The sequence below is a fragment of the Pinus tabuliformis genome, chromosome 8 (assembly GCF_031772625.1).
Source record: "Pinus tabuliformis cultivar Carrire ecotype Pingquan chromosome 8, CPIR1, whole genome shotgun sequence".
NCBI lineage: Eukaryota > Viridiplantae > Streptophyta > Pinopsida > Pinales > Pinaceae > Pinus > Pinus tabuliformis.
The window spans coordinates 756,324,899-756,346,480 of NC_142294.1; the positions used below are offsets into that span (position 1 = coordinate 756,324,899).

At 39.5% G+C, this 21,582-nt stretch overlaps 1 protein-coding gene across 1 annotated transcript in view; it reads right to left on the minus strand.

The window, feature by feature from the left end:
• The window catches only part of LOC149237796 (kinesin-like protein KIN-14L), a 422,935-nt gene that overhangs the window by 265,749 nt on the left and 135,604 nt on the right, over positions 1 to 21,582 (minus strand). The window contains exon 10 of the mRNA XM_089372799.1: positions 21,348 to 21,499. Within this exon, the coding sequence (XP_089228925.1) occupies positions 21,348 to 21,499 (152 nt within the window). The remainder of the gene's footprint in view (positions 1 to 21,347; positions 21,500 to 21,582) is intronic.

Consider the following 21,582-nt stretch of genomic DNA (forward strand, 5'->3'; position numbering starts at 1 on the left):
ATCTTTGCTCATCACCAACCTCGTTTTGATAAGGTTTTTAGAGCCATTCATGATTTTTAGCAAGCCATTGACAGAGGAAGGCTTTTAGACGCTGAGACAAGAAACCAATTGCAAGAATTTAGGGAAAATCTTTTTGAAAGTTTCTTAAGACAAAAAAGTCTTCATCTCAATATCTCTTTAGAAGAACAAAAAAAAATTGAGTTTTTTTTATTTTAATTTTAGACAAATTACTTCAGAACCTTCATCTGTCTCTCAGCAAGAGCAAGGAATTCATATTGAGAAAATGGAAGATGTTTCTATTACAGGTAAAGAAGCAGATAGCAGTGAAGGAATAAACAAAAATCAGCGGACTGCTGTAGAGGTTACAACGACAACAATTCCTGAAAATAAAACAGTGAGTGAACAAGAGATCATTGTGATCAATTCACGTAAGGATACAGAGCAGAAGCAACCAGAAAACATGACAAGCCAAGAAATGAAGATTGATAAGGAGAAGGATAAACAATTATCTGATGATATTGTTTCCCAAAGGAATAAAGAGGCAATGGAGCCACAAAAAAGGATGGATATTGTTTCCACTACATCTCCCAAGACCTCAATGACACCTATTTCCACTAATATCCCTTGAGATTATTTTCTGTTCAAACATGTTTCTGAATTAGAAACCATTCATGATATTGTTCCTTCTCTTACTCAATATTATTTTAATTCTCAAACCAAGTCAGTAGTAAGGAAAACAAAGAACAGAATTGGATTCTATAGAGATTGTTTCAGAATTCAGTTGGCAAGCTCAAGGAGATGTAGAAGAAAACTACAAAGAATCTTCAAGGGCCTTGGGTGTTATTGTGAATTATAAACAATATCATCTTAATGGGTTAGCAGCTTCATATGACAGCAGTCTTCAGAGAATTAAAGTGTTGGAGAAGTAGTTAGAAAAGAATGAGTTATTTGCTGGAGAAAATTGGCAGAAATACTCTGCAACTCTTATCCAAAGTTTGCAGTAGAAAGAGAAAATTTACAAAAACAATTTCAAATGGAATCAAATGAATTAAATTCAAGGCATGAGCAGCATGTTCAAGAATTAAAACAAGCTCATGAAAATCAAATCTATATTTTGAAGGAGGAAGTTGAAAGCAACATTGAGGTCATGACTACGGATTTGAAAGAACAAATTGATTCTCTTCAAAGTCAACTCAATCAAAAACAAGAATCAACACAGAGTCTAGGGCTCAAAGAAAAAGCATTACAAATTTGTCTCATTTTGAGAAAGGATCAATCAAAATTCTACAAACAGATGGATAAAATCTTGATTTTATCAAGAAATTATAAATTTAAATGAAAGGATTGATTCCTTAGTGGAAGGGGACAAATACATTAAAACCAGATTTATTTCTATTCTTGACTGGGAAGAGGAATTTCAATCTAATGAAATTCCTAAGGTTTCTAAGACAGATAAAATATTAATGCTTGCATCCTTAAATCATAGAGAGGCAGCCCACGGGGCTTTGGATTGACGGTGAATGGGTGCGTTGTTAAGGCACTCCTTGCGATAGGTCACCGGTTCAAATCCCCCGTGGGTACTTAGGTTAGTCTTAACTAACCAAAAAAAAAAATCATAGAGAGGCAAAAGCCAAAGAAAAAAAGATTGGACTAAATATGCCCAGGAACAATGCTTAGCAATATGGAAGAAAAGGACTGATTTTATTGAAGAATTTGGTCTTTCAGGTTCCAAGCCATTGAAAGAAGTTGTTCCAGGAGAATTAAAGAAGCCAGCAAGAGAGTTCATCATCAAAGATCAGAGAGAAATTAATGAGATTAAAATCTGGACTCAACAAACTTTCCAGAAATTTCTACGGTTCCCTTTTGAGTAAATTAAGCTCATTTCTAAATTTGGAAATAAATATCAAAAAAGAGAGAAAACAATCCAAACTCTGAATGCAAATTGTCAAGTCAGCACAAATCAGTTCCATCCAATTCACTTCTGAGCAGTTTCCCAGGTTTATTCACAAGGGAAAAACATATCAAGATTAATGCACCTCATCTATTGTTCAACCTAAAAGAAGAAGATTTTGAAGACGAGGAGGAGTTACCATCTTTTCAGGGAATATCAGGTGAACAATGATAGAATTTTATTTATAGAACCAGATCTTTACTTTAAGAAAATCTTTTTGATTTTCTTGTTTTCAAAAGACTTATCTTATTTTTTCAAGTATTTATAGAACCTCTTACGTTGGTGTGAGGGGTCAGGGGTCGAGAAATTGTGAAGACTCAATACTTGCATTTTTTAATTAATTTTGAAGTTACAACTTTTTTGAAGACCAGTTTCAGAGTTGATGTGTTGTGAGCTATGAGATTAATATCTAGATATATTTTTAATTTCTTAATGGATACATCTGGTATTACTCTTTAACTTGTGCATATTTATTTCTGAATGAATATTTGATTATTTTGTTTAAACATTTCTTTGGACATGTTACAGTCTAAAAGTATTATCAGCAGAAATGATGAACTGTTAACTTTTTGTTATATTCCTGTCCAATGTTTGAAATCTGATATTCGAAAGATAGAATCTTAATTATCTTGTTTTCAAGATAGTGTTCTTTCTTAAATTTTGTTAGTTAATGCATGCAAATTTATTTAAAAAAAAAACAAATAAAATTTAGTTTGAATAGGATGAAAACCTGTTAGAATATCCCTTTTTGAGTCTTTTGTATCAAAAAATCCCTCAAAACTTATTTGTGTGGATCGCTGGACCCAAAATCCAGTCAGATTTAAATGAACATGATATTTCACGTGGTTTATTATGTTCAAATGAATCCTATATCCCCTGTTGTTCAAATTGATTTCATCCAACCAGTAGTCTGTTTATAATTTTGTAAATAATTGTGAATATTTGAATACGTCATATATTTCCCCTAGATTAGTTTTGTTTTAATTTTAGTTTAAAGTAGTAAAGGCAATCAAGTCTTAGTTCCAGAGTATACGGCCATATAAACGAAAAAGGGTCTAATTGGGGCTTTAATCGGGCAAATACTCACTCATCGTAGGAGGAATTATTCTGCTTGTCAACACAGTGGTGCACATTTGTTCGTTTTCTCCTTCTTGGAAGGCCTCATTGTTGTTTTTGGTAAGCATTTAAGCCAATCCTTGTGCCTTGATAATCCTTTTTGGGTGGATCTCCAAATCATCTTCTTGTATTTCTACTACCCACTTGCCCCTTGATCTGAGGCAATCAGTTTGTGACAACACATCCCTCACAACAAGGCATGGGACAAAGGCATGTATCTTATTGTACCCCACATATGCCCAGAAATATTTGAGTGATTTGACAAGGGCATAAGCTTGCTTTTCAGTGATCGCATATCGCGTCTCATCATCTCTTAATGGTTTGCTCATAAATGTTATGGGTCGCTCATTTCCTTCATCATCTTTCTACATGAGTATACTATCAATTGTATCCTCTGGGGCAAAAGAATAGATGATGAAATCCTTAGAATAATCAGGACCACTAAGAGCAATCCTTTCTTTAATTTCTTCAAAAGATTTTTCCTTAGTGCTATCCCATACATAAGGCACATCTTTCTTTAGCAAGTCATTCATGGGTTTAACAATTTCAGCAAAATTCGATATGGATCTTCTTAGAAAATTCATTTTACCAAAGAATGACCTCAAGGCTCCCCAACAACTTTCCTTGATCAACCCCAAAAATAGAATTCTTGGGATTAAGGGAGATGTTATATTGCCTCCATTTCTCAGACGCATTTCTTAGATGCCTACAATGATCCTTTCTTTCCTTAGATGCCACAGTCAAGTCATCCTAGTATATCTTCACGATTTTTCCTATAAGGTCTCTAAAGGAAAAGTCCATAGCTCTTTGGAAAGTAGAACTAGTGTTTAATAGACCAAATGGCATCCTAAGATACATGTAGGTCCCTAAAGGGATGGGGAAAGCGATTTTCAATTGGTCTTCCTCTTTAACCACAACTTGGTTACATCTAGAGAAACCATCAAGGAATGACGTCATTTGAGAGCCAGTTATTCTTTGCAAGAGATTTTCCATGTTGGGCAATGGGTAATTATCTTTCAAACATACTTGGTTAAGATCCATAAAATCAATGCATATCTTAATATTCCTCGTCTTTTTCCAAGTAACCATGGGTTTTGAAATCCATGAAGAGTGTCGAATGGGGGCAATGATGTCGGCATCCACCATCTTTTGAAGCTCTTCCTTGAGTATGGGGGCAAGCTTAGGGTTCATTCTTCTTATATTCTGCCTAACGGGCTTCAACCCATCATGAAGAGGGATAGTGTGTTGTATGATTTCTGGGCTATATCCCTTCGAGTCATGATAAGACTAAGCAAACACATCCTTAAATTCTCTTAACAATTTTTCAAGTTCGTCTCTTTCTTAATTAGACAACCCTTTTCCTATTTTGACAATTTGGGGAGAGGCAGAAGTCCCTAAATTGAGATCTATAGTGTCAGATGAATCTTGGGCTTCAAGTTTGGTTATATTTTTGTCATCTCTATCGAAGTGTTGTTCATTAACCAAATCTTCCTCTTGGTTATGTGATTCATTATGATTTGAAGGAAACAAATTATCTCCTCATCATTCTTAAAAACAGGCCATGGTCATCATAATCAAGGATGGTTACCTGATATATGGTATCCATCACACACCTCCCTAATTCAGAGATATCATCATCTAGGTATTGGGAGCTGGATGCAGCCAGTGCAAGGGCATTAGCAACATGATTATTGCTTCTAGGTACAACTTAGATGGAGAATTCTTGGAAGTCCATCACATTCATAACTCGCTCCTTGTATGGTTTCAACTTTTCATTCTTGGTGTTGAAAGATCCCTTCACCTAGGAGACATTTAAAGCAAGATCACCTATAACAATTAACTGTTGAATTTTCTTGGAGCGAGCAGCATCAAGTCCTAGTAGGAGGGCTTCATACTCAGTTATGTTGTTAGTACATCCAAACTCAAGTTTTAAGGAAAATAGTGTGTAGTCCTCGGATGGGGAAATTAGGACTATACCAGCCCCACAACTAAACTTTGAGCAGGCTCCATCAAAGTACATAATCCAAATTCCTATAGGTTTTGGTCCCTAGTTAGGTTCATTTATATACAACCTCCATTCCCCAAACTCCTAATCTTCTTCCCACAGTTCTTCATCAAATTCCCATGAGAGGGTAATCACGGGTCTAGTGAAGTTATGCCTAGGTATGATGGCACAAGAATTTTCTCCCATGGGAACTTTAATACAAGACCTATCCTCATTTATGGTTGGCTTTAAGTCCTCTATCCACTGTTTAGAGAAAAACACCCCCCAGAGGGAGGTACTTTAATCATAATTATATCCATGGTGATTTTTCTCTGAGAGTAACCTTGTAAGTAAACCTCCTTTCCCTCTATTTTCCCATGGATTTAACCCTCTTTAAAATTGATTGTATATTTATTCGAATATTTTCTAGATACGTGCAGCCCTAAATCTTGCACTATGTGATCCAGAATCAAGCGCACAATTCCTCAAAATGCACTTGTCAATGTTTAGGGCAATGTAGAATGGGAAACAATCCAAGTCATGCTTACGTGAGTACACCACAACTGGAGGGTCAACATTAGCATTCCTTGGAGGACTGTCTTGTGCTTCTTTTTCTTTACTTTATTTCCTTTAAAAAGGACTATGTCTTTTCTAGGAGGTGGGCTCCCCCTTTCTGGAGGCATAGGTGTAGGATCCCCTTGTTCCTCATCATCATGGTGCACTATATCTATCATGGTTTTATTTGTATCTTTACTTACTTTGAGGATAATTTTTTGAGCTTGAAGGATATTCGTAGGCTTTTTGTATTTGACCGCATAGGTCATTTCTGTTGTGAATACTTTAAGATATGTTGCAAGAATGACTTTATTCAGGGGCCTAAGATTATCAAGGATCAAATAAACAAGGGTGTTGAATCTTTGGCTAAATTCCTTAATAGGTTCACCTTTCTCCCTCTTGCTTAAGAGAATGTCTTTGTACAATTCGACCACATCACATTCTTTGACCCATTTCTTTTTAAATCTAGCCATCAAATCATCCCAAGATGGAATAGAGTTAGGGAGAAAAGATTGGTGCCAATCATTAGTGTAGTCTTGAAGAGTATGAACAAACATAGTCATGACTACATCTTCTTCCAGCCCCCTGCCACCTATGAAATAAAGGAAGAAATCCACATGTTTCAGGGGGGTCTTCATCATCCCTGCGATAGAACTAGGGCACTTTATCATAATCATGGGGAAGAAGATGAGGGGCTCCTAGTATGTTATCAAAATTTAAAGGAAGTTGAATTTCCACGACCTTGGGTCTAGGTTAGAGTCTTAAAATCATTGATGCTACCAAACCAAGGATCTCAGCCATAAACTACTTTGCACAATGGAAATATAAAGCAGTAAATCACATATGCACAATATACACAGTTTTAAACCAAATTGTACAATATTGTACAATCCCAATATTCGTTATATCAAACCAAATTCTGAATAATACAACAGTCTATGGTATACAAGATACAATGAGAAACTTCGTTGCGCAACTTCAATGTCGTATCTTGTCCTGTCGGTCCTTCGGTTCTATATTGCTCACTAGTAGTGCCTTGATCCATCAAGGCCACTACACATCGAAACTCCAAGAGGGTTGCCTCCTATCACTACTACAAGACATGTCTGCTACAATGAACATGGGCTCATCAACTGCTCTCTGGGTAGGCCTAATTCCCGAGCTCCAATCTGCCAGGCTAGCAGCAACTTTCGTCCATCAAAGTGCTCCACTTCGGCACCAAAACTTCACCCAATCTCGCACCAACAAAGTCCTTCTTGTCTGCTACTCTAGGGCTACTTTGGGTAGCTAACTTGCTGCCCTCCAATCAGCTCTATGACACCAAATCTCGTCACTGTCGATTCTACTCCTAAGATGACACTTCACCACCACGAAATGTCATCTACATGGCACCGATACGCTGCACAAAAATCTGATCCAAACTGGTCACTTCTTGACCCAACATTCCTCCATAAACATTGTTGTCCTTTATGTTTGCATATTGTTGTTTGTGACAATGTTGGTTAGGGAACTTGATGCAACCCTTAACTCCTTTGATAGTCCCCAAACAACCCTTCAATCAACTGTGGCATACCCTTGAAGGACTCCTCCTTGCTACGTTGTTATCTAGGGCATACACCAGCCCCTTAACATGCCCTATGTAAGCCCTTGTTGTGGTGTTATGGCCTACGGCCTAACACACAGTAGTCCTGTAGTGAACAACCCTTCAAACAATGCCCAAACAACTCCTAAACAGCAGCGTAATGTCCTCTTCTCCTCGGCCTAGCAGCCCAACATCTCGGCCCTAGAACAGTTGCCTTTTTAGCCCTCAAACAGCCCTTAGAAGGTCCATAATCTTGCCCATAACTCGGCCTCCAAACAGACCTCTCCCACGCTGCTCCTTGGCCTTCAATTCAGACTTATTCTCACGTTGTCCCTTGACCCTTTTCTTGCTGCAACTAGGGCATCCAAATTTCAAAGCTATCTTAGATGAATGTTGCACAAGATGGATGCCTAAAATGACTTTAATACGCCTTGTATTTATACGCATACAAGGGTTCAACGTCTCACTTAAAGTGACACATATCAAGCTGGCCTACTTGACAACCAAATTAATTTTCCAACTTCAAAAATTAATATCTCTCTAACGACAACTCGAATTCGAACAATTTTCGATGCATTGGAACCGTCTTTCCGAGCACTATCATCCTCATCCATCACATGCCGTGAATCCATCATGGTTTTGCCCCAAAACACAATGGTGCCAAAACCCCATACTTGGGTTCCAAGCCCACAAGCTACCCCTGTGGCACTTTGTCCTCCAAACCCTGAACCCTTGAGCTTGGAGTACCTACCAAGCTACACAAATCAACACTCCCTCTTAGTGAGGGAGGTACTTCCAAGAGTAGGAAGTATCTCGTCATCATCCTCACTGCTCGCAACACTTGCCCAACTCTTGGCGCTCACAATCGCAGCAATCCCTATACGGTGAACTACGCCCTTCTCGGAACTGTCGTCACTGCTGGAAACAACATGCTTCTTCTTCTTATCCTGTAACATCTTCCACTCTTTCCATGATTCCTTCTTGGCAGTTGTAGGAGCATCCTTGCTCACCATTGACCACGTGCTTTTCTTGGGTTGCAGAATCTCCCTCTGAATCTGCAAGCTCCCTCTCGAACTTGACTCCTTCTGAGTCTCTGGAAACTGGACCTTCTCAGGAAATTCTACCTTCTTCTAGGGAACTCGTGCCTTCTTCTTTGAAGCCTGCACCTACACCTGCTTCTCTGGAACCTGCACCTGCTCCACCTACTTCTTTCCATGATCCATAGGCTTGCCCGTCAACCTATAGAGACCATGCTCTCTAACTCCGAGTACAATCCCATCGGACTTAGAGCCTCTGAGCTTGAGTCTTGCCTTTCCATCCTGGAACAAGACCTCAAACCCCTTCTTCTCCATCATCGAGACGGAGAGCACATTATATCTGAGTCTTGGTACAAACAGTACATCCTGGACCCACATCATACGTCCTATCTCCATCCTGAATGGCACAACACCTGATCCTCGGATCTCCAACTGACTCTTGTCGCCCAACACTATGTGCAACTTCAAGTCCCATCCAGCTAGAGTCTCAAAAACATCCTGTGACCCTGTCATATGCTTCGTCGCACGACTGTCCATGTACCGTCCATCCTCTTTGATAGTACTCTGCAAGAAATGAGAAATCATAGCAAAATCCTCCTCCTCTTCTTCCAATCTTCTAGCGAACTCATCCATCTCTGCTTTATTGGCAATAAGGGCAGCATGCTTCCCTTTTCTTTTCTCATCATCTCCCTTTTTCTTTAGACATTTTGACAAAAAATGACCCATCTCGCCACAATTGAAACACTTGACTTTCCTCAAGTCCTTCTTGTGCTTACCCTCCATTGGTGATGCAAGTGCCACGTCATCATCTGAAGCTTTATGCTTCGGTTGAAGATTCTCGTCTTGCAACTCTTCCTGAATGAAGTCATTACATAGCCTATCCCAATCTGGCAGCTTCTCCTTGGAAACGATCCCTTTGATGAAAGGCTTCCATTCCTCGGTGAAACCTTTCAAGGCAATCCTTACCATATCTCCATCTAAGAGAATCACACCGATGGCAGCAAGCTCATCTTTGACCGGAGACATTCTCGTCGTATACGAGGCCATGCTTTCACCCTTTAACATCTTGGTGGCCTTCAACTTGTCCTCTAATACCAGTACCCGGTTCTCATTCTTATTCTGGAACAAATTCTAAAGAGCAATCCACATCTCATGTGTGGTGTTCTTCCCAGATGAATGAGGTATTATGGCATCCCTCACACCATCAAGGATGATCAATCTCACCCTCGCATCCAAATCTTTTCATATTTCCAATACCTTAGGGTCGATTGGCTTCTTGATCTCTTTCTTGGCAAAATCCTAGATCATGTTAACCTGCAAGATCAACTTGATCCTTTCCTTTCATGGACTATAGTTGGACAACCCCTCCAACCTATCCTCATATCGGATACCTGCCTGCAGCTTCAACATTGTAGTGAACCTCTCACTCACAATGTGACCAACTCCCTCTCACGATGTACTTCGTTGCGCACAACTCTGATTTACTTACTTCCAAAGTAGCTCAGACACCCTGTGATACCATGTTGAATTTCCAAGACCTTGGGTCTAGGTTAGAGTCTCAAAATCACTGATGCTACCAAACCAAGAATCTCATCCATAAACTACTTTGCACAGCGGAAATATAAAGTAGTAAATCACATATGCACAATATACACAGTTTTAAACAAAATTGTACAATATTATACAATCCCAATCTTCACTATATTAAACCAAATTCTGAATAAGACAATAGTATATGGTATACAAGAAACTATGACAAACCTTGTTGCGCAACTTCAATGTCGTATCTTGTCCTGTCGGTCCTTCGCTTCTATACTGCTCACTAGTAGTGCCTTAGTCCATCAAGGCCACTACACATCGAGACTCCAAGAGGGTTGCCTCCTATCACTGCCACAATGAACACGAGCTTATCAACTACTCTCTGGGTAGGCCTAATTCCCGAGCTCCAATCTGCCACGCTAGCAGCAACTTTCGTCCATCAAAGTGTTTCACTTCGGCACCAAAACTTCACCCAATCTCGCACCAACAAAGTCCTTCTTGTCTGTTGCTCTAGGACTACTTTGGGTAGCCAACTTGCTGCCCTCCAATCAGCTCTATGACACCCAATCTCATCACTGTCGATTCTGCTCCTAAGATGACACTTCACCACCACGGAATGTCATCTACATGGCACCAACAGGGTGCACAAAAATCTGATCCAAACTGGTCACTTCTTGACCCAACATTCCTCCACAAAACACTGTTGTCCTTTATGTTTGCATACTGTTGTTTGTGACAGTGTTGGTTAGGGCACTTGCTGCAGCCCTTAACTCCTTTGACAGTCCCCAAACAACCCTTCAATCAACTGCGACATACCCTTGAAGAACTCCTTGCTGCACTGTTATCTAGGGCATACACCAGCCCCTTAACATGCCCTATGCAAGCCCCTGCTGTGGTGTTATGGCCTGTGGCCTAACACACATCAATCCTGTAGTGAACAGCCCTTCAAACAATGCCCAAACAACTCCTAAACAATAGTGTAATCTCCTTTGCTCCTCAGCCTAGCAGCCCAGCATCTCGGCCCTAGAACAACTTCTTTTTTAGCCCTCAAACAGCCCTTAGAAGGTCCATAATCCTACCCAAAACTCAGCCTCCAAACAGACCTCTCCCACGCTGCTCCTTGGCCTTCAATTCAGACTTATTCTCATGCTATCCCTTGACCCTTTTCTTGTTGTAACTAGGGCATTCGAATTTCAGAGCTACCTTGGATGAATGTTGCACAAGATGATTCAAATGACTTCAATACTCCTTGTATTTATACACATGCAAGGGTTCAACGTCTCACTTGAAGTGACACATATCAAGTCAGCCTACTTGACAACCAAATTAATTTCCCAACTTCAAAAATTAATCTCTCTCTAATAAAAACTGGGATTCGGACGATTTTCCATGCATTGGATTCGTCTTTCCAAGCACTATCATCCTCATTCATCACATGTCGTGAATCCATCATGGTTTTTCCCCAAAACACGATGGGTGCCAAAACCCCATACTTGGGTTCCAAGCCCACAAGTTGCCTTTGTGGCACTTTGTCCTCCAAACCCTGAACCGTCAGGCTTTGAGTACCTCCCAAGCTACACAAATCAACACGAAGCACCCGATTTGCCCATGGAGGAGGAATCCTATGCATGTTAACCCTATCCACGAAAGGGGGAGAAGGGGATTCATCACCCCTTCGTTGATATGTTAACATTGTCGAAGTTTCAACTTCCATGGGGACTTATAGAGTTGCCAAAAGAGGATCTATATTGTCATTGGAGAAATCACCTATTTAAATACTAAACCAAGGAGCCATACCTACTTCCTCCCCACGAACGGTGCAAATAATGGTACCACACAATCTAGCAGGGCCCTAAGGAAGGCAAGACCTAAGGGACAACTAGTAGAGTAAGAGACAACAATGGGACAATGACTCATTGTCACCTCCATCAAAGTCCCCTGCTCTTTACGCACTTTCACCGATGGAAGGAGTCTCGGTGGGAAGGGAATCACTTAGGATAAGTAGATCAATGATTAGGTATAACTTGATTCCACAAAGCCCATTCAAGAAGACACACAACAATGGCTCAATGCTCCAAAGAAACTTAAATGATCTCCAACAAAAATTTTAAGATGAAGAGGTCAACACCTAGGGTTTTGAGATATGGGAATGATAATATGTATTCCTAGATTCAAGACTCTAGGCGATGAGGTATAGGACCTCTCAAGGAAGCTCTATGTGATGCCTTAACACTTCTAAGACGCTCCACACTCCCTTTGAGAGACCGCGGTAATACTTGCACTAGACCTTGTGGGGAGAAGTACTTCTAAGGTGCTCACTAGGTCAAGGTAAGGAAGAAGAAAGGGTTTCTTATGATTTATTCCAAGAAATGCAATGCTCATACAACCCTCAAGAAAGTCCCTTGGTCTAGGAGAAACAAACTAGGATTTCCCTTCTAGGGCACATCTAGGTCACAAGATTTTATGGATAAGTAACCATGAGAAACCCACCAAACTTGGAAATCCTCTAGGCAAGACCCTAAGGAAGAGGCCCAATTGCATAGAATCCCAAAATTCACACCCGAAAGGAATTCACTTGATGCCCTAGCCTAGCCGTCGTAGAAAAAGGGGCCAAAAAATTGAGAAGGACAAAATATGGAGAAGAGAGGAGTTGATGACCAAGTTTCTTGGAATGGTGCCTAGTCCTTTGGGCTATGGAATCCTAGATGCTTTTAAATTGGCCAAAATCATCCTTAACAAGGCTAAAGGATGATGCCATAGAAATCAACCTTCAACATTTACCCACTAAAGATTTATGGAGTTTTATGGAAGAAAGACAAAATTTCATTCACTAGGAACATTCACCATTTACTATATAATCAGTAACTGTTGGGTTGTGTTATATTCTTTCCACGACTAACCTACCTATGGTTTTCGGTCCATGGTATTGGATGCTTCGGCATGTATAAATATGTATTGTAAAATTGAAAGGAACATCATGAAAAATCAAGCTGGTAGTCCCGGTTTTGGGATCCAAGGGAAAATCTCTGTGTATATGTGTTTTATGTGTTATGCTCTCGCATTATTTAATTTCTGTGTTTTGGAATTCGTATGCAGGTAATTTCTGTATGGGGTTAAAACCTACAGTAACATCTGCAATTGCCAACCAAATAGCTTTCCAAAAATGATTTTCAATAATTAGGGCATAATAGCATTAATCTAGTTGCAACAATTCTATACATTAGACATTATTTCAAGAAATTATTCAACAAGAAGCACTTACAAGATGACAATTTGATATATCAATCCACAAATCATGAGATAGCTCCAAATAAGATCGAAAATTTCAGCTCCAAATGCCAAAATGCATCAAAGAATCTCCAATAGCTTCCAAAGAGAAAAGGTGAGTTCTTTTACAAGAGAAGAATCCAAGTGATGATGATGATGCTCTCTCACAAACAAGAGTGAGTTCTATTTATATGAACCTCACTAAGTCGAATTAGCCTAATTAGCCCCAAAAACATTAATGGCAAGAAACAAGCCTTGGTCACAAGCCGACCAAGTAGCTTTCACAAATTATAAATTAGCCATCCAAATGCTAGCTGAGTTGATGAAGTCATGCTGATGTAGGGCAGTTGGAGGGCCACATTGAGTCCTCTAGGTTCCAAGATGAGAGAGAGGACTCCATAAATCACCAATTAGGGGACAGCCTCTAATTCTCCATGCAAGTCATCATGTGGAGCCACAAAGTAGGTTTGGGGCACAAACGCTGATCTCATGGGTCTCTTGATGATAGAATAGTGGATAATGCTCCAAATGAAGGCTCTGATGATGGTGCCTGCCCTCCCATGACTCAAGGGTGAGACAAACCTCCTTTGGGCCTTGGATCAGCTGCCGTAACATGCTAAGCCGACTACGGCACACTAGTCCAAGTGCAACATCTCATAACTAATGTAGAACAATGATCAAACTGTTGTGGGTGCTAAAGGTGCCCATGGCATGAAATGATGCTCTAACACATGATGGAGTCCCATGGCTTTCAATGCTTCCCCTGGGAGAGTCAATATGATCCTTGGTGGGCATGGGCCCCAATTAAGTTGCTTTGCCCATGATGAAATCACATGCCAATTACATATAAGATCCAATGTGCTTCCTCACCATCAAGTACAGTAATTCATTAGTGCATCTATGTGAACCAAGTTTGTTAATCAAGGGCACATTGAGACTTCATAATGGGCTTCCCTTCCAAATTTAGGGCTTCAAGTTGGTAATAGGGTTACCTACCTAGGTAGGAGTGGCTAATAAACAACCCTATTAGGTGTTCCCAGCCCCTAAGGGTAAAGACAGGTCCAAGGTACACCCTTCAATTGATAGGGGTCATGTGAATAATGATGAAATGGATGGGCACACAGGGGTCTCAAAGCCAAATGCCATAGGTTCAAGTATGTTAATCATGAGGGATGTCCACATAATTGGGTGTATAGAGGTAGGAAGGAGCCGTCTTGGATACATGAGTTACCCCAACCTTTGTTTTTCCACCCTTCTTCATTATCCTTTTGCCTTTTCTTGATTTTTTTTCTTTGTATTACTGCTCGGGGCTCTAGGAGATGACAGCATGTTGTGTATGATATAAGCAGTTATGACCACCTTAAGGTGTGGCAGTCCATCGCCCACCAAGCGTTGCGATACGCATGGGTTCCTTAATGATGCAGGGGCACTCATGGACCCTAGGAACCAGGGTGATGGCCATAATGATAAGGGGTATAGCTCATGTTTGGCTTTTCTCCATCTATTATTTGAATTTCCCGACCATCTTTTGCATTTTATAATATTCTTTTCTTTTGTTTCTTGCTTGTGGCCATGATATGCTCTTAATGTTCTTTTAGTTGCATCAACCTCCAAGGCAATATTTCTAGGCCCGACCCAGATATGTGGATAAAGGGAGTAGGTGAACTAGTGCCTTGTGGACCCAAAGAGGAAAAATGATGAAATAGGGCTTGAAATGTGCAAAGGGAGTGAAAATATGGAGCCCAAAAACGGGACCACACTACCAAAATCAGGGTTTCCCATGTAGTGCCTTTCCTAAAGCCATAGGCCAATAGGGGAGCACTAGACTAAGATTGAGGATTAACCCCCCATTTAAGGTGAGGAAACAAAACTATGGTCAAAACCCTTGCTTCTTCCAAGTCACCAGATAATCCATGCCCAATATGCCCAAGGAAAATCAAGCAAAAGCACTCAATTGCACAACAGAAAACATATCTTTAGGGTTGGAATGCCCACCTTCAAACATATGCTCTTGACAGATGGGTGAGGGGACATATGACTAATGCAAGGAGCAAATCTCAAATGGCACTATGAATCGAGTACACTAGTGGCTATCAAGGGTTGTCAGCTAAAGAGATGTCGAGGAGAAAAGTTGTCCTATGGGGTCACCCACTTTTAGTGGGTAACAAGCCCCACACGATTTCAATTTGTTTTACACATCATGTTTAATGCTCAAACCCCATGTTCATTTGTTGAGTTAAATATGAATATTAAATTCAAAAGAAACACTGTTAGGCTACCACTACTCTTTCACTTTTAGTTTCAGCTGATAAAAAATTTAGCAAGCACACATACAATTCTGAACACTGTTATTTTTGGTCAATCATAGACCTTGGAAGGAGGATTTTATTTTGCTCATCTTAGAGAATATTACAGCATTAAATACACATCAAGGGTACTTATCTCTCCCTTGAAAATCAAGCCAATCTTCCTAGAAACTCATGCCACTATTCTGGACCTCTGACTGCCTTGAAACTCGAACCACTGTCAACAATCTCTGCTCTTGATTTTTGTGCCCTTTACCCAGAATTTTCTCCTCAAAATTCGGGCCACAGATTCAGAATATCAACCTTGAAATCTGTATCACAAGATCCCCCTTTCTCCCTCGAAAAAAACATTATCAAACCTTCCTTTTCAATCCTTGAAATGTGTGCCTCAGACCAGCACTTCAACTCCTCGACTTTCACATTGAGTCTCTACCTTTAGAACCTTGAAAACCACGTTGAATCTATGCCCTCAACCCCTCGAAAATCATGTTGAGAGATGGAATGTTGTACCTCGGTTTGCGTGCCTGATTTCCAACCTAGATACTCAAGTATGTGTGGTTTCTCCTTGATGTTGTGTGTTTTCTCCTTTAGCAACTGCTATCTCAACCTCTTCTCCTCCTCTTCCTCCCCTCTTCTCTTCTCCAACACTTGCACAAGAAGAATGAAGAAAGAATTCTCTCCTTGCATTTTTCCTCCTTTTTAGCCTCATAATGATGAGAAGCCCTATCCCTAGCATCAAGGGCTAAGATTAGATCTCAGCTCTCCTTGATCAAGGGTGGCGATCTAATCTCCCATTGACCCCCTCTTATGTCTCCTCCATTAATGAGCCTCCCTAGTCACTTTATAATAACTTGTTTTCATACCATGTGCTTTTTCTCATAAAGTTACTTTTAAAACATAAAGTCACTTTAATATAATAAAGTACAATGTACTTTTAATACCTTATAAAGTGACTAAAAGGTCACATGACTTTAATAACCACATAAAGTCACACTAAAAAGGTGAACTCACGTGTTTTCCTAAGCCAAAGCAGAAAACACTAGGAATCACCTCCTTGGTACCTTTTACAACAAAAAGAATGGAAATTACGTAAAAGAAACAAAGGAAAAGCTAAACCAAGAAAAAGTTAAAATCTACAAGATTAATTACTTGATAACAATTGGAACCTATGCATGAAGCTTTTTGCATTGATGGACAAGAAGAATTCTATTTAATGAATGCAGAGGAGGGAGCAGCATATATTTTGCTTGAGTAATTTGATGTGTAAGGATTAGAAGCTAGCATAAATAGTTGATTAAGGGCTCGATGGCCTTCTAGTCATGGTGATTGCAAGATTGGTTAGCACAAGAGTCATCCTCTGCACATAGTTGCAGTCACTAATTATGGCTTGACTAAAGCTAATAGCAAGAGATCAATGATTCTTTGTTCACGCAAATTGTAAGTCAACTCTCCATGAACATTTTTACGTATGACTCTCATAACTTGTTACCTCATGTTGATTATGCAATGAATGATGAGATAACATTTACATATAAAGTTTTAGAGGTATGAAAACGATGTTGATTTTCAATTTTGTAAGCCTTTGATTGTTTTGTAAGTATTTAATTGTATATAGCATTATAATTGGACCACATCTCTTGCAATTTTTGCTAGGTTTTTGCCAAGGGAAACCATAGCTCTAGAGAGGCAGTAATTTGTTGATGTACCCCTTCACTCGCATTGGGGATTATAAACTCTAGGTAGCACTCATACAATCCATCTTTGATCTCCCAAGTCGATCTTTTAAATTTTTGCTAATAAATCTTTGTAATGTATAGGAAAACGAAGTTGATTGCTCCATCTATTATCAATGATCTCCTAGATAGGCCCATACTTAGCTACTATATCCTTGTGCGTTGCATTTATCTACTCCTTCGCTTAATTCATAGCCTCGTAAATGTAACCCATGATGAATTTGTCTCCATCCACTAGCTACAAAACAAGGGACTCAACAATTTTCACAACCTCTACTACTTTTTTCCAAAATGTGTTCTCAAAAGCCTTTCTTATTGGTATCTTGTCCATATTGTTTGCAAGCCCACTAAGAGTCATTCCATTCATCACTTCAGAACATCTTCTGCAAGTTCTATGCTTAGGAAAGGAGAGATTGAAACATCAGAAAATCAATTGAAAATCTTGTTATGGTGAACCTAAAAAGTTCCATTTTCCTGGTGTTTTTTCTCATTAGGTTTAATGCCCATGAATCGTTGTAAATGTATTTTGTAATGGTCTTGACATGCTCTACAATGCTCTTGGTCCAATCTTGTTTGCCTATATCCCCAAGCATGAGGTCTGTGGAATGTGCAGCACCTGGGCTCCAAAATATGGTTTTGAATTTAATCTCTAACATCTTACAAGCAAGAACATAGTTAGAGGCATTATCTATGACAATTTGAACAACATTCGCCAACCCCACCTCCATAACAATCTCATTAAAAAGTTGAAACAACAAGTTTGCATCTTTGACCTTATCAAATGCATCAACCAATTTCAAAATCATGGTTCCACTGTTGAAGTTTCTAGGTCTACCAGTTAGAAACCCTCCATGCACTTTACTGATTTATTCCTACCTACTTGTTCTATTAATTAACAAATTATTTACCATATAAATACTGAAAATAAATACAAGTGCATGCTCAACACATTACAGATCATCAACTGAAGGAAACAAAAACAAGTACACAAATGACACCGTTATTTTTGGACTAATGTCCCCGGAAAAACCCAATGCGGGAAAACCAGTGCAGCTATCTGAGGGTTTTATTATTAAGCAATTCTTTTCTAAGTACACTGGGTGTCACACTAGCTAACCCGACAGAGATAAAAAGAATATGGCAGCAATACCTCTCTTCGAAAACAGGTATTCGGAAATCCTACTCCACGAAATCCCTCTCCAGCACAATCTGAAGCTCAGCGTCAGCCCTATTGGCCTCTACATCTACTTGAAACCCTCTGTGTTAGCCTACTGAGGCTCTGCGTAGCCTCTCTAGCTCTCTGCGTCACTCCTGCAGCCTTTGTGTGGATGACGTACACCCTTTTGGCTCTACGCAGTCTCTGTTGCCTCTGCGTGGCTCCCTCTGGCTCTACGTCTACCTCTCTCTGCTTCTGTGTTGGTCTCTCGGCACTATCCCTGCCTCTCCACCTCGTACTCACTGCCCCTCACTGCAACTAATCACTAATTCTATCTCTCTTAGCAAACCCCGCTCTAGAGAATAGAATGACTGATCACTCTGGTGTGTTCTCCAAGTGACCCTCAAGCCTCCTTATATACTTTTCTCATTGACAAATCAACGGCCGAGATTAAATACCTAATCAATGGCTAAGATTAATTCTGGCTTGATCCATGACTTTTGGACCATTCTAACACAATTTTATATTAATAAACATTAATATTTTAATTTCCCTAAGTTTAGACTTAGGGACTCCATTAAAAATATTAATTATTTTAATATCTCCCAAACTGTTTAGAATTTGCCCAAACCCTTTCTAGGTATTGGAGATCTCATGTGCCCTAACCTCTCCACCAAATTTCGTGGCTAGAGAACATCCGATGCTACCCCAAATCAACATCCACATGGGCAAGAAATAAAGAAATTGATCATAGGGTGGTTACTTTATCAGTTCATCCATCTGGCCATGACTATTTAAAACCCTTCAAATATTCATGTATGGACAAAACTTCTTTGTACAAAAGTGATCCACTTAAGTCATGCATACTAGGGCCTATGAAGCCCTTACAAGTAGCAAAAATGGAATCCCGTGTAGATTGGGAATAAGGTGAGGAGTAAGAAGTCAAGGAGATATCTGCATCATATCACCATCTAGAAATGCATTTATAAGCACCATCTTTCTATTGCTTCTTTCAATGGTCATCTAAAGAAGGTTTGATTCTGACTCGGTTGAGATAGAGGTATTGCCATCAGCAAGGGTGGGGTAGGATGTAGTAAAATAACTTTGAACATTCTTCTTCTGTTTAGGCCACCGCTCATGAGGCCAAGGAACATGATGAAAGGGGTCCCTAACATTTGTAGAAGGGATAGAGAAAGAACCTTCAAAATCAAAACTAGGATTTGCTTCAGATCCCCTTGTCTTATGGAAAGTTGCCTCTTCCTCCATATTTCAGAATCTATCTCTTTCTACCAACCTTTGTTTTCTTCAAATTTCTCAAACTGATTTTGTAATTTCAATCTAAACTATCTAATCTCTTTTATTGGTGCTTCACATGGAGAAATTTGGCCTCTTATTTAAGCCAAGTGTTGTTTCAGCCTATGTATGCCCCCCTCTTTTATGTGTTTTTTGCAGTATCTGCAACACATCTCGCCATCAACAACATCGGCATGGATCCATGCAGCATCTTTGACTCTTGGGGCCATGGTAAATGCAAACAAATCTGCAAGTGTGCAAATATGCAAACAGAAAACCCTATCTCAATTATTTTTGCAGCAGAAGACGTATTTCAGATCTGCAATTATAAGAGATAAAACAGTGGAAAATTTAACATGCTTTGGAATGAGATCAATGAGCACACTAATCTGATCAACACCTTCAAGCTTGAAGATGGGCTATAGCTTCCTAACTTTGATGCCAACTCCACGGCAAACAGCCCACGTGGATCAGCAAAAAAGCTCCAAGCTCATCACTCCAAATCAGTTTTCAACACTACTCCAAAAATCCAAATGCTAACAGATGTTCAATGTGAGATGTGTGAGGAAAATACTTTGCAGTGGGGTCTCCTTGTAATGATCATTGCTGATAAGGGTTTAGGGTGAGTGAAATTAGGTATTAGGTGTAATTTTTTTTATAAGCTTACCCTCAAAATATGCAATTTGGACCTGTAAGGTACAACTCAGCCAAGTACTTGGACCAGTTCGGTACCAAACCACTCGCCATACTGTTTAGATGGCTGTTTGTAATGTGCAGGGGTCAACTCCATCAACTCAGTCAAGTTTGAGTCTGAGTTCACCAAGTTTTAAAACCTTGAGCTGGAGGTATATTGTTCTTCTCAGATGAACACAAGGGAAACTTCAGGGGACCACAAGGTGAAGGATCCAGTAACTGAACAGAGATGAATTCTCTGATGATATCAATGAGGATTGCAATAGAAAGGGAAGTTCATTAACAGCAGATTCATGGAGATTCCCATTTGGTTGTGGACTGACAAAGTAGGAGGAATGAATATCATAACTTCTTGTTATTTCCTGTGCTCGATCAACTAAAAGAGATGGAAAGAAGATTCACCAATATCTCCTTTTCTCACGCATATAGGAAGCTAAATGTACAAACTTGATGTACTTCCAAAGCAAGCTCTGGAGCTGGGACACTGGTCCTCATGGAAGAAAGTGCTTCTGTTCATCAACCAGCAGCCAATAGACACCTATATGGCTGATACATAGTAGTGCTGTTTATGTTTCATGCTATGGACTTAGAGTGGTAACTTTGATATTTGGCATTTCTACACAGTTTCTGATTAGCAGGGCCCTTAGAGGTCAGTTTTGTAGCTGAAGTATACAGTATTTTCTGGATGCTTTTAGGACCTCTTTTTCTCTTTTCAGTTTCTATAAACTGGACTCTATGTCCATGGAGTGTGAGGTTTAGTTTTGAATATTTTTGGTCAGCCTATAGGCTTTGAGAACTCTGTTAAGAGCATACTTATGTGTGCTCTGTAGCACAATTACTATATGTATGTTTTTAATTCCACTTGAAAAAGAAAAAGAAAAAAAAAAATCATGGAAAAAGAAAGTAAACAAAGTAGAAATAAACATATAAAGAAAAGAACATAAGATATTGACGGTGGTGGAAGAATGATCAAAAACTGTGGCATGTCTCTCCACTTTCTCGAAGTGAGATGATAGAAAACATTTATGAAATTTAAATATTCAACCTTTTAGGGATGTAAACAAAGTGAAAATAAGCATAGAAATAAAACAATGCAAGATATCGATGGCAGTGTTGACACGGTCTAAAACCATACCACATCTCTCCACTTCTTTATGGTATCATGATTTCGGAGACTTAGTTCAACATTTCGAGCTCTTGCAGCAAAATTAAGAGACGATATTGTCTCCTGTACTTCTGCATGGCTGGGACTCACGTTAACAATAATCAAAGTCTTGGAATCACCACCTGTGAAACAAATCAATACATCACACAAATAACCAAGTCTTTCATAAGACCAATAACAATCAATCATTCTGTACTCTAAACAA